This window comes from Salmo salar, chromosome ssa20, assembly GCF_905237065.1.
Source record: "Salmo salar chromosome ssa20, Ssal_v3.1, whole genome shotgun sequence".
Taxonomy (NCBI): domain Eukaryota; kingdom Metazoa; phylum Chordata; class Actinopteri; order Salmoniformes; family Salmonidae; genus Salmo; species Salmo salar.
The window spans coordinates 62,058,457-62,071,518 of record NC_059461.1 but is presented as its reverse complement, the minus strand read 5'-3'; the positions used below and the strand labels follow the sequence as shown (position 1 = coordinate 62,071,518).

The 13,062-nt window shown below is 43.4% G+C and overlaps 1 protein-coding gene across 3 annotated transcripts in view; it reads right to left on the bottom strand.

Annotated features, from left to right (window-relative positions):
• Nucleotides 1-12,718, bottom strand: part of LOC106581036 (carboxypeptidase D) — a 32,268-nt gene extending 19,550 nt beyond the window's left edge. For all 3 annotated transcript variants that reach the window (XM_014162708.2, XM_014162709.2, XM_014162710.2), the window contains exons 1-2: nt 11,944-12,718; nt 9,401-9,648 (exon numbers count right to left, since the gene is read on the bottom strand). In XM_014162708.2, the coding sequence (XP_014018183.1) occupies nt 9,401-9,648; nt 11,944-12,656 (961 nt within the window). In that variant the 5' untranslated portion in view covers nt 12,657-12,718. The remainder of the gene's footprint in view (nt 1-9,400; nt 9,649-11,943) is intronic.
• Nucleotides 12,719-13,062: the final 344 nt, after the last annotated feature.

Below are 13,062 nucleotides of genomic sequence, written 5' to 3'. Positions count from 1 at the left end.
TCGAGTCTGATGCAACAGATAATAACATTTAGCTTAACATTTTGATGAACTATTTCTTCGCATTATAAGCACAGCAATGTGCACAAGGCAGTAGTGAAAATGTTCGAACCATAATGCAATTAGCTGGAAAACTGTCGTCAAAAGTGCACCGCACATGCGAGCGCTTTCATGTGACAGAGATGAAAATATCCATTTGAGATTTAGAAAGTGGGGAGATCTGATATGCAACAACTAGCATGTGTTGCTAATATGACTACGATTACGCCTTTGGCAACTGGACAATTAAAGAAAGTTGATGTAGAATAATGATTACAGCCTTGATTCTTCTTGGGTTTGACGTTACAAGCTTGGCACACCTGCATTTGGGGAGTTCTCCCATTCTTCTCTGCAGATTCTCTCAAGCTCTGTCAGGTACGACGGGGAGCATTGTTGCTTTCAGGTCTCTCCAGAGATGTTCGATTGGGTTCAAGTCCGGGCTCTGGCTGGGCCACTCAAAGAGAATCAGAGACTTGTCCCGAAGCCACTCCTGTGTTGTTTTGGCTGTGTGCTTAGGGTCATTGTTCTGTTGGAAGGTGAACCTTATAGTCTGAGGTCCTGAGCGCTCTGGAGCAGGTTTTCATCAAGGATCGCTCTGTACTTTGCTCCGTTCATCTTTCCCCTTGATCCTGACTAGTCTCCCAGTCCCTGCCGCTGAAAAACATCCCCACAGCATGACCAACATGCTTCACCGTAGGGATGGTGCCAGGTTTCCTCCAGACGTGACACTTGGCATTCAGGCCAAAGAGTTAATTCTTGGTTTCATCAGACCAAAGAATCTTGTTTCTCATGGTTTGAGAGTCTTCAGGTGCCTTTTGGCAAACAAGCGGGCTGTCATGTGCCTTTTACTGAAGAGTGGCTTCCGTCTGCCAACTAACATTAACGCCTGATTGGTGGAGATCTGCAGAGATGGTTGTCCTTCTGGATGGTTTTCCCATCTCCAGAGGAACTAGAGCTCTGTCAGAGTGACTATCGGGTTCTTGATCACCTCTCTGACCATGTCCCGTCTCCCCCGATTGCTCAGTTTGGCCAGGCGGCCAGCTCTAGGAAGAATCTTGGTTCCAAAAATGTCTAAAAGCCAACTATTATTGGCTAACGGAACCCGATAAAAGTAGGAAACTCAACCCTCTTCCTCACACACAAACAAAACAAGGCCAAGTCACTCTGCCGCCTCTACACAGACACAATCCAGCTTGCAAATTCATGCTTGTGCGCATAACCACGCGCACACCCACCCACAAGACAAACAGCACAAACAACAAGGCCAGCTCTTTCATCTGAAAAGAGCCGACCAGCCTCAGGTTAGAACTTTTGTTGTGTGCATATGATAGACAGCATGTGTGGGCAAGACAACACAGCAGATCCAGAATTTTCATAATCAAAATGACACACACACAGCAGCGACGGATAGTGGCTGCTAGTGATTTAGCCAACTACAGGACGTGTCTCTAGTACAGGAATCTTAAGAAGGTATTTGGCACAGACAGGGAGAGGGGGAGAAACGGAAGTGAGAGGAAGCGGGTATCCATCCATCATCAGTGAGTGACTAACTTACCAGGCACCAGTTAAAAAAAGTAATCTCCAGTAAGGCGGCTGTTTAATCCACATACATCAGGGTTTAATGTGTGCGTGTTAGGCCAGTTCTCACTGAGAGACGAAAGGTATCAGAAAGCACAGAGTAAGCCCTTACTAACACAGTACTGAGTAAGCCTAGGACAAGCCAGAATACAAGCCAGAGTGGTACATGCAGCTGTTGTACATCGTCTCAAATGGCTGCATCACTGTGACTGCCTGGCCTGCAGATTGATTCTGGGTTCTGGTTGACTGGTAAAGAGTTTAGATATAAAACCACAAGACATTTGGTGGGTTATTTTAAATCTATTTGATGCCAGGCTTTATGGCAGCAGCATAACATATTTCTACATGTTTCATAGAGTTTTCATAGTATTTTGCTTGAGTCATGGCAGTGGAAACATTACTAAACATGTTGGACTGCCTTGCATGACTGTTAAATGGCAGGGTGTGTGTAAACCCCAGTCTAGTTGTGCTAAGCTGACAGCTGTGGTGAAACAGATCAACAGGGCAGTCCCCTACGTGAGCCTGTTTTACAGAGTTCTTTAGGGATGTTAGTTCAGGATGGTTCTCAGGGGCTTAGTCCCATATGGTGACACCAGCAGGGTGCAACAGGCCTAGGCTGTCTCTGACAGTGCCTCTATGGACACTGGCTAATAACCTTAGCATGAAAAAAGACTATCGTTTGCATTGTAACAATGCTCCAAATAAGAGTAATCTCAGTGACTTTTTGTGTTTAATGATTTGCCCGGCAGCACCCGTGATGTGTATAATATGACAACATGTCACATTAGACAATATCAGAGAGCAAACATCCTCCAGACATAGGCCTGAGGTCCTGTCGTGAGCTCTATCAGCCCCACCCTCCACATCCTCCCTCCAGGCAGGATACACCAATGACTGTATATACACACAGTATGACTGGACAAAGCCATCAGTCACATGACACCATTTATTCCTATGTGCAGACTCAATAGCGAATTCAAGCCAAATGAAGTCGGTTAAGATGACGTCACATGTTGACATAACATGCGCCGTCTGAGCTACTCCAGGAAATGAAGTTGCAGGCTGACCCCTCTCATTGAGTAACTCGAGAGTTGTAGGACCGACCCGGGTACTGTAGGCTTCCATTAGTAACTAAATTCTCCTTATCATTTCTACTGTGTGCCATTTTAAAAGAATCGGTTCAAGTACATACATCTGCTGTATTAGAAGCTATTATTGATGCCATGATTGTCTTCTAAACACTTTTCTATTTACACAAACAACCATGAAGATTGCAATTTTTCCATTCACTATAATGGTGGTCCTGTTTTCTGCTAACAATACCTGCAGTACCGTGGTCAGCCTTGAACTTCTGTGGCTTCAATGAGAGGGGGCAGTCATTCTCCCCTGGGATAGGCTATACACAGTGAGTGACACACCCTCATCCAGTGTTTTCTCTAACTACATGGAGTAGCCAGCCAAATAGAAAAAGTAGCCAGCCAGGGAGTTTTGGCTGGCTACTTTGCAGAACGAGCTCTATTTTGGTGGCCTCTGGTACATTCTAATGCCTTGAGTCCATCCGAAATACACCAAATTATTTAATACTTTAACGACTTCACCTCCCAGATTAGTCAAATGAGTTGGAGTAGAAATACATGACTTCACAAAAAAATGAAAATGTATGAATTCAGTGTGTTCTTAGTTTTGGATATGGCCTAGGCCTAGCCCTATATGATCAGGACCATTTTTTAAGTAAGATCATCTTTAACATTAAACTTGTCTTCTCTTGAGAATAAAGTCATATTTACAGTTTGAGAAACAATATAGAAATGCAGGAAAATTATTTAAAAAATGCAAACATTCAGTGGTATGACCCCCAAACCCCCCGCCAGATTGTATAAAAGTGGGGGTGCAAAGTCCATTAATAGACCTATAGGTATGACTGAAGAATGAAGCACGTGTTAAACATGGGCATTGCTATACAGAAAGCAACAATTGACCACTCCATTTGACACGTTGATTAAATCAGTAGGCTTATGTCAATATCTTTAATAATACTAGGTATTATTCGATTTTATAAACTTCAATCTGTTTTATCATATTTTGGACCAGAATGAGGGTCTCTCACCACGCCTCACTGCAGGAACAGTAGGTATTCAACCTCTTGATTTAATATTTTCATAATTTATCTGTAGATAAATCGCTAGTACCGGATCGGACCCCTTTTGCCGACCAGAACTGCCTGAATTCTTTGGGGCATGGAAACATTGCCCAATTGGTATCAAGGGACCTAGCGTGTCATGAAAAAACATTCCCCACGCCATTACACCACCACCACCAGCCTGTACAGTTGACAACAGGCAGGATGAGGCCATGGGCTCATGCTGTTTATGCCAAATCCTGACTTTGCCATCAGCATGACGCAACAGGAACTGGGATTTGTCAGACCAGGCAATGTTTTTCCACTCCTCAAATGTCCAGTGTTGGTGATCAAATGTCCACTGGAGCCGCTTCTTCTTGTTTTTAGCTGATAGGAGTGGAACCAGACATGGTCACCTGCTGCAATAGCCCATCTGTGACAAGGACCGACAAGTTGTGCGTTCCGAGATGCCGTTATGCACACCACTGTTGTACGGAGCCGTTAATTGCTTGTTTGTGGCCCACCTGTTAGCTGGCACGATTCTTGCCATTTTCCTTCGACCTCTCATCAACAAGCTGTTTTTTTGCCCACAGGACTGCCACTGACTGGATGTTTTTTTTGTTTGTCGCACCATCCTTGGTAAACCCTAGACACTGTTGTGCGTGAAAAGCCCAGGAGGCCGGGCGTTTCTGAGATACTGGAACAGGGCCGCCTGGCACCAGAGCATACCATGCTCAAAGTTGCTTAGGTCGCTCAATTTGCCCATTCCAACATTCATTCGAACAGTAACTGAATACCTGTCTGCCTGTTTTGGCAGAGCTCATTCAAATAATAGCCAATGTGTAGAATACCCAACTATGCAATCTTCCAGTAAATATGTTTTTGTAAAATATTCTGTGTACAATTTGTCCTTATGCATAGAGTTGTATGGTTTGTTGAACTTTGAAACCAATGTTTTTTGTTTGGCATACATTTTAAGTGAAAAATCTGAGTCTCAACACAATTCCGTTACCGTGGAATTGCCCTACATTAACCTCACAGCCAAAGACAAGTAGATCACTGACTGACAGATAATCATAAGAGGACATACCTTCGACAAGACAAGTGGGAGTCTCATGGCAATAGACTTTTAAACAGAGAAATTCCCCAGAACTAGCCTTGTCATCACTACAATCACCATGTCTGTTGTTCTCTGTCTGTTTGCAGTGATGCCTGTTTGTAGCATTAGGCCTATCAACCCTGCAATACTGTTTGTATAGGCTTTCCACCCAAACCAGTGACCGATTGCCTTGCTCAACAAATATAACTGACCTATAGTAGGTAGGGATGTGCATCTTTCCCTTTCAAGATGATTCATATGTATCATGGCTCCGATACGAAACGTTTTAGTTTGAAATGATTCGATGCGACAAACAAATCAATGCGATTCGGTGCACTAACATTTAGTCAATAAACATTCATTTTCCATACTAAATTTAAATCTGCTGCTGATAGAACTCATGAGCTGGGCCTCTCTGAGCTGGAACTGTCTGCGCTGCTGTCTGGTCTGTCTAATGCAGGGGCGCAACTTTGGTTTTAGAAGTTGGGAGGACATAACTTTAGTTTTTTATCCAGTCAGATAAACACTCCAAACAGCCTACCTGACACTCGGAGGCCTCCGCATGGTCCTAAAGCACATCGTTGTCTCGTTTTGTATCACATTCCAATGATAAAACTGGGGGGGAAAAAAAATGAAATTTCAGAATGTGGGGGGTGTCCCCCCCGTCCCCAGTGAAAGTTGCGCCCCTGGTCTGATGTATGTGTGATGGTGTATGTAGTCACCTGAGCCATAAGGGATCCTAGTGGGCATCTACCTCCCCACTATTAGATTAGGGGGAGGCAATGTATGTTGTTTTTTTTAACCCCACTTTTGATCACCCATTTCTCATTTTTCCAGATTAAAATTGTTTGAGCTAGTAATGTATCAATATTTATCTTTACAAAATTAGCCATGACATAACCAATGAATATATAGCATAACTTTGGATTTCATCCAGTCTCAAACTGAAATGGTTTTGACTGTTTGGAAGTTATGGAGTAAGCTCCTCCCTTTTTTGACCATGCAGTGCTGCTTCGCTCGCAAAAGTGATGATGGCTGTCATCATTTTGAAATGATCATCTTTACCCTGTATATCTAAAAATGACCATATATAGTGATCGTATAAAGCAAAACAACCAAAACTATAGCTGATGGCGAACCTGATCAAAATCAAATGTAATGTAAGCCATGTTCAGCAGGTAAGCTATAGCCATATGAGTTGTGTCTCTGGTGGCTTACTTATATTCCGGTAACAACAGCGCATTTGATAACTTATCAAATCAATAATAAAGCCATTTTACAGGCATTTGAATGATGAAGGTGCTACGCAGATGTGCAAGATCAGGAATAAGCCGCATACCTCTCTTTGGTCAACACATGAAGCAGGGCACAGTGCTCAGTTTGACTAGGCTACTGATATGGCCTGGGGTTGTTCGGAATGCAAAATGACTTGTAGATCAACGCAGTTGTCACAAAAGATTAGGTATTTTTAGAAGGTAGAAAGAAAGTAATATGAGCAACAAAAGAATTGTGAACCAATGATTCGTAACGTTTTTCTGACCGAGTATCAACATTTGGATCGGTTTGGGGTCTTAACTATTTGAATGGGTGACCGATGCGTACAGGTGAATCCTTACATCCCTAATAGTAGGTCCAGTGGTTCTCATTTCAGCCTCATGTTAAATAACACTAAACCGCACATAAGATTCCACAGGGTACCAAGAACAACAGAACTGACTGTTGTCATCCAAGTATGAACAGTCAGAAACAGAGCACTGGGTATTGCTGGTGAGTAAAAGGACTAGGCTAGTTAAAATGATTTAGGCTATAAATAGACTACAGGCCCAAGTAGTTTATAAACTTCATGAATTATCAGTTCATCAATTTGTCGGGGCATGGATTCTACAAGGTGTCAAAAGCGTTCCACAGGGATGCTGGCCCATGTTTCCCACTGCTGTGTGAAGTTGGCTAGATGTCCTTTGGGTGGTGGACCATTATTGGTACAGACAGGAAATTGTTGAGCGTGAAAAACACAGCAGCGTTGCAGTTCTTGACACAAACCAGTGCGCCTGGCACCTACTACCAAAGGCACTTAAATATTTTGTCTTGCCCATTCTCCCTCTGAATGGCACACATACCCAATCCATGTCTCAATTGTCTCAAGGCTTAAAATTCTTAAGTGACATCAATAAGGGATCATAGCTTTTACCTGGTTAGTCTAAGTCATGGAAAGAGCAGGTGTTGTTACTGTTTTGTATACTCAGTGTACATCCAGTTGATTCAAGGCTTTTTCTCTAGGAGTAGCCTATATCCCTGTGTAAACTACGGGTATGTCAAATACAGTAGACAATAGCACGAGTCAAACTCATTCCACAGAAGGCCAAGTGTCTGCAGGTTTTACTCCTCCCTTGTACTTGATTGATGAATTAACGTCACTGATTAGAATAGGAACTCCCCTCGCCAGCAGACACTAGGCCAGCGTTTCCCAAACCTGGGCCTTGGGACCCAAAGGGGTGCACATTTTGGTTTTTACCCTAGTACTACACAGCTTACTCAAATAATCAACTAATTATCAAGCTTTGATCATCTGAATCAGCTGAATAGTGTTAGGGCAAAAACCAAAACATGCACCCTTTGGGGTCCCAAAGCCGAGTTTGGGAAACGCTGCACTAGGCCCTCCATGGAATGAATTTGCCACCTCTGGCATAGAGGAAAAAGATAAACTAGGTCTACAAAAAAAGCTTGTCAAAAGGTTATCAGTCACTATTGCAATTATCCAAGTCACCCCAAACTTTCCCTTCCTCCCTATTTTCTCTACCTCTCTCTCCCTCCCTATCATTCGCTCTCTCAACAGTCAGCTCTTGGATAATGACAATTATCTAGATTCTAAACTCACATTTGTAATGTTCTAATAAGATCCTACGATATCATTGGGTACATTTCACTCCTGTCATTTCCTCATTGAGCATTGTGTAAGTCTATTCTCAAATTCCATCAGAGAATTGAGTCATATTTCATGACTTGTTAAGACACCTAAACTTTACACCTCCTAGTTTCACCTTTAAATGACACCTCTGCTGTTCCTTTGGTAGTGCTTATAGAAGACAGATTTCCTCTGATGCACAGACCTCCTGCAGTCTCCATTAACCACAGAGGCAGTCAATTTAGATTCAGGTGAGTAATGAAGAAACCAGAATTAGTCTTCTGCCAAGTCATAATTTACAACTGAAGCAGAGGCAGTCTGTTAGAGTAGATTCAGGGATTATTGAGGAATAGCTGAGAATATACAACCCCTACACACAACCCCTACACACAAATACACACAGGGTGATGACACCACACGTCTATACAGGAAAAGCCTTGACGGTCACCTGAAACCTTCAGACTCAGATTAGAGTATCATCTCATCGCCCTTCGTCTGGCTCTCTTTCCAAACCCCCTGACCTGCCAGCAGCCACACAGCACAACAGAGACTGGGGGTCCGGTTACTGCCTGGTGAACACAGACACTGGTATTCCTGAACATGAAGGAGGGTAGTGGGGGGACAGCAAGCTGCATGGACACACACACACACACACACACACACCTTGTAAAAGACGGATAGGATAACCTGAGACCAGTCAGGCTTTCTGTGAAGAGAGAACAGAGAGCAGGTCTGTCCTGCAGGGGTGAATAATACAATACTAGCTAGCTGGGTCTGTTGTCCCCTGCCACAGCTGCTCTGCTAGATAGTGAAGTCAGCGCAATGGAACACCTGTATGTTCAAAGTCGTACTCTGATTCAATAGCCTAATTAGTGGGGTTTTAAATCAAGACTAGACAGACAATCACAGCTGTGGCGCTGCTGGTTTGGTTCTCAAATAGATCCAAAATGAGTCTAGGGAAATATATTCAAAGAAAATTGGGCCATGGAAAATGTACAGTAGCAAAGACAGAGGAAACCACCACACTAATTAATTAACCCCTTTTCATGGCAACCCGTAGCCTAGACATCACACATTGGGCTTTGTCCCAATGACAAAAAGTAAGCCTGTACCATGGCAGTGAAAGCCCACACTTTACATGTTATCATATATCCTTTATTCCCTTACTATAGGCCTACATGTCATTCAATATTCATTTCAAAGTGCCTCCATGAACTCATACACCACTGAGCTGAGTAAAACCTGATATCCAGCTGATTATGAACGCCTGAGAGGTAAATATACCACATGATGTCGTCAGTCTCTGAGAAGAGAACATTTTAAAATAGACCCCAATTGACTTAATCGTCATGGCAACGCAGGACTCCGCTTTCTGTTTCAACAATAATGTGTGATTGTTCTGAGAGAGGTGAGGTGGGATAATGAGGGAAACATTCAAAAAAAAAGCAGGTGAAGATATTTTGTCAAGAAATGGAAATGAAACAAATTATGAAGAAGAGAAAAAAATACATTAGAAATCACAAAAGGAAGATACTGGAGCTGGTCTAGGCTACTTTGCGTGTGAATTATACTCTTTTTCAACAAACTAAGAAGGAAAAAGAACATGACCTTTGCTCCCCAAAGAGCATAATCAGTGGTCTGATAGTTAAGGAGGAAAAAGTCTTACCGGGTACATCGTACCATTTTGCTCCGTTGACGATGCCATCCTCGAAAGTCTCGTCAGGGGTATCTGGGCACTTAGGCTCCCCGGTCCTCATGACGGGGTGGTTCTTGGCGTAGGTCAGTGCCAGGTGTTTAAACAGGTTGTCGTCCACAGAGCGGCTGTAGTGACCCTGCATTATGTGGGAGGCCGAGTCATCAAACGGGTAGCTGGCCACCACAGTGCCACCATGCAGGTTCCCTGACAGGACAAACCTGGAGGGACATAACAACAACACAATGTTATCAGGAGGCAGGGGATATATAGTAGGCCTAGTATCTACCGTCTGCCTGTCTGTAGCAGGGGGAAGGGAAAGGGGGGAAACCTTTAACTATCCGAGGCTGAGCTGAAGTACACACACGAGCATGCCCACATTCACATCATCGGGGCTATAGTGGAGCAGGTCGATAGCTTCAAGTTCCGTGGTGTCCACATCGCTAAGGTCCAAACACACCATGACAGTCGTGAAGAGGGCACGACAACGCTTATTCCCCCTCAGGAGGCTGAAAAGATTTGTCATGGGTCCTCAGATCCTCAAAAAGTTCTACAGCTGCACCATCAAGAGCATCCTGACTAGTTGCGTCACCACTTGGTATGGTAACTGCTCGGTATCCGACCGCAAGGCGCTACAGAGGGTAGTGTATACGGCCCAGTACGTCACTGGGGCCGAGCTCCCTACCATCTAGGACCTCTATACCAGCCGGTGTCAGAGGAAGGCCCTAAAAATTGTCAAAGACTCCAGCCCCCCCAGTCATAGACTGTTCTCTCTGCTACCGCACGGCAAGTGGTACCGGAGTGCTAAGAGTGCTGGGACGAAAAGGCTCCTTAACAGCTTCTACCCCCAAGCCATAAGACTGCTGAACAATTAATCAAATGACTACACAGACTATTTGCATTGACCCCCTTATTATAATTTTTTGCACAGGCTCGATGTACACTCCTCACTGCACTCTAACCACACATTCACATATACCACACTGACACTCCAACACACACACACACACACAAGCATTCCTTCACACACGTTGCTGCTACACTCTGTTCATTATCTCTGCATAGTCACTTTTCCCCTACCTACATGTACATATTACCTCAACGACCCCATACCCCTGCACATTGACTCAGTACCAGTACCCCTTGTATAAAGCCTCACTATTGTGTTACTATTTTTTCTTTATTTAACTTATGGGGCGACAGGTAGCCTAGTGGTTAGAGAGTTGGACTAGTAACCGAAAGGTTGTAAGATTGAATCCCCAAGCTGACAAGGTAAAAAAAAAAAAATCTGCCATTCTGCCCCTGAACAAGGCAGTTAACCCACTGTTCCTAGGCCGTCATTGAAAATAAGAATTTGTTCTTAACTGACTTGCCTAGTTAAATAAAGTAAAATATATCATTTTTTATTAATAATGAATAATTTTCTTTATTTAACTTATTATTATTATTTATTAATAATAGTTGGGGGCTCGTAAGTAAGCATTTCACAGTAAAAAGTCTACACCTGCTGTAATTGGCGCATGTGACAAATAATTTGATTTGGTCTATTGTGTTCCAATAGATAACAGTGATTTCCTGTCCATGCAGGAGGTTCTACACACCAGATGGGACTATAACGGTAACAGCAACATATCCTGCAGTAGGGCCAAAAACATTACCAACACATAAGATAGCATAGTCCTGACTGTATAGCTAAAGCGCTGAGCTGCAATACGGGTTTATAACAAATAGGGTTGTCGCCGACAAAAAAAAATCTTGGTCGACCGAAAGTCGATGTGTATTTTTCCATATATAGACAAACCCTATGTGCTTTAATAAAATAAACTATATGCAATAACATGACATCATTAGATGTTTTTCGACAGCTGGAAGAGGAGGTATAGTTTGTTTTGACAGGTCTTTAGACAAAGGTGGCTGGACTAAAGTCGTACGGCAGGCTACCTATGTTGGCCTATTGGAGTCTGATGTTGATCGAGGGAATTCACAACTGTTAGCTGGCAACAGTGGGCCCCTAGGTAAATGGATTGATCCTTCAGGGGTCCTGACTTGCCTAGTTAAATAACAAATCAAATAAATAAAGAGGGAGGGAGGGAGGGGGGTATTTAGGGTCCATGAGGAGGTGCTTCAGAACAATAGGAACAATGATAGATGCAGGCTGCCAGTAAAATCCTTGGTTTTAGCAGTTATAATTTTATTTGCAGTAAGGGATGTCTGTGTAGCCCAGGCTCCCGGAGTGCCGCAGCCACTTCATATTTTTTATTTAACTGACCTGGAGGATCAGGTGTGTGATGTGTTGAATTAAGGCAATTAGCTAAGTGATCAATTATCTCAGTTGGTTTAGCTGTCATAACAAAATTCTGTAGTACCTGGGCCACTCGAGGAAACGGGTTGCCTACCCCTGGTGTAGCCCATAACGTTGAGCCCCATCTCACCATTTGAATTTGGTTATAAACATTGTAAACTAAACAAACCATGGTGTATGTAGGTCTATGTAAATAGAAAAGAGAAATAAATACTTTTTCTCCAGGATCCATTTAATGACAGCTGTAACCTCGGGAATATCCTCTTGCTGGATGTTGATTTTGTCAAACTGGTCAGGAAAACTTCGGTTGAGGTCCATGTTCCTGGCGTTGGAACGACCCACTGCGCCGCCACTGCAGTCCCCCTCCCTGGACATCTCGAACCCGTCTGGGTTCATACTGGGCATAATGTAAATATCCGTCCTCGTCACCAACTCCGTGATACGCGGGTCCTCTCCATACCTCGTCAATAGGTATTCCACAAGGTAAACCAATACTTGCCTCGAGATAGTTTCGTCCCCGTGCATGTTCCCCACGTATTTACATTTGGGTTTTCCCGGTACGTCAGCGTTGGGGTCCTTTGTGATTCGCATAACCCACAACTCCCTGCCCTGCACGGACTGGCCTATACTAGACAGGTTGGCGATGTGAGGGTATTTCAAGGCCATGAACTTCAGTAGCCGGGTCATTTGCACATAATTGTAGTATTTTGTATAGTCTTCTACCTCTTTCGCTGCGGTGTTGCTTCTGACAAGCCTCGCCTCGCCGACGCTCAGAGCCGTGATGGGGACAACAACAAAAAGGAGGAAGACGAAAAGTGAGACACACAGTTTCGGCGCTGTATGTCGATGCTCCCGCAAATTTGTTGCCATGTTTCCGACTCTCTTACCTCTTGAACATCCACTCTTGTTACATAAAAAGGTGAACATTGCTAGCTAGCTAACCCAGACTGGATGCATTCAACATCCCGTTAAGCTTTCAAAGGGGCGGGGCTTTGCTTTGACGTCACTCTCCTTGAGGAGGAGCCTCCTTTTAAGGCGGTTTGCAGAATATATCATCGTTTGAGTATATAGTACTATAGTGTATTTTAGTTCTGTACATTGATATCTGTCAATATTAGTCGGTATTGTAATATTTTTTTAAGTGCAATGCGTTGTATAAATATTTATTCAACTTGGTAGGTTGTAAATTCCCATTGTTGTCTCAATATTTCCATAGTCTCAATTTCCCAACATATTCCTCATACAGTATTGGCTATTAGCTACCAAATTTCATTGGATAAACCTGACCGATACCATGAACTTACTAAATGTAATGAGAGTTTGACTGTGTGAT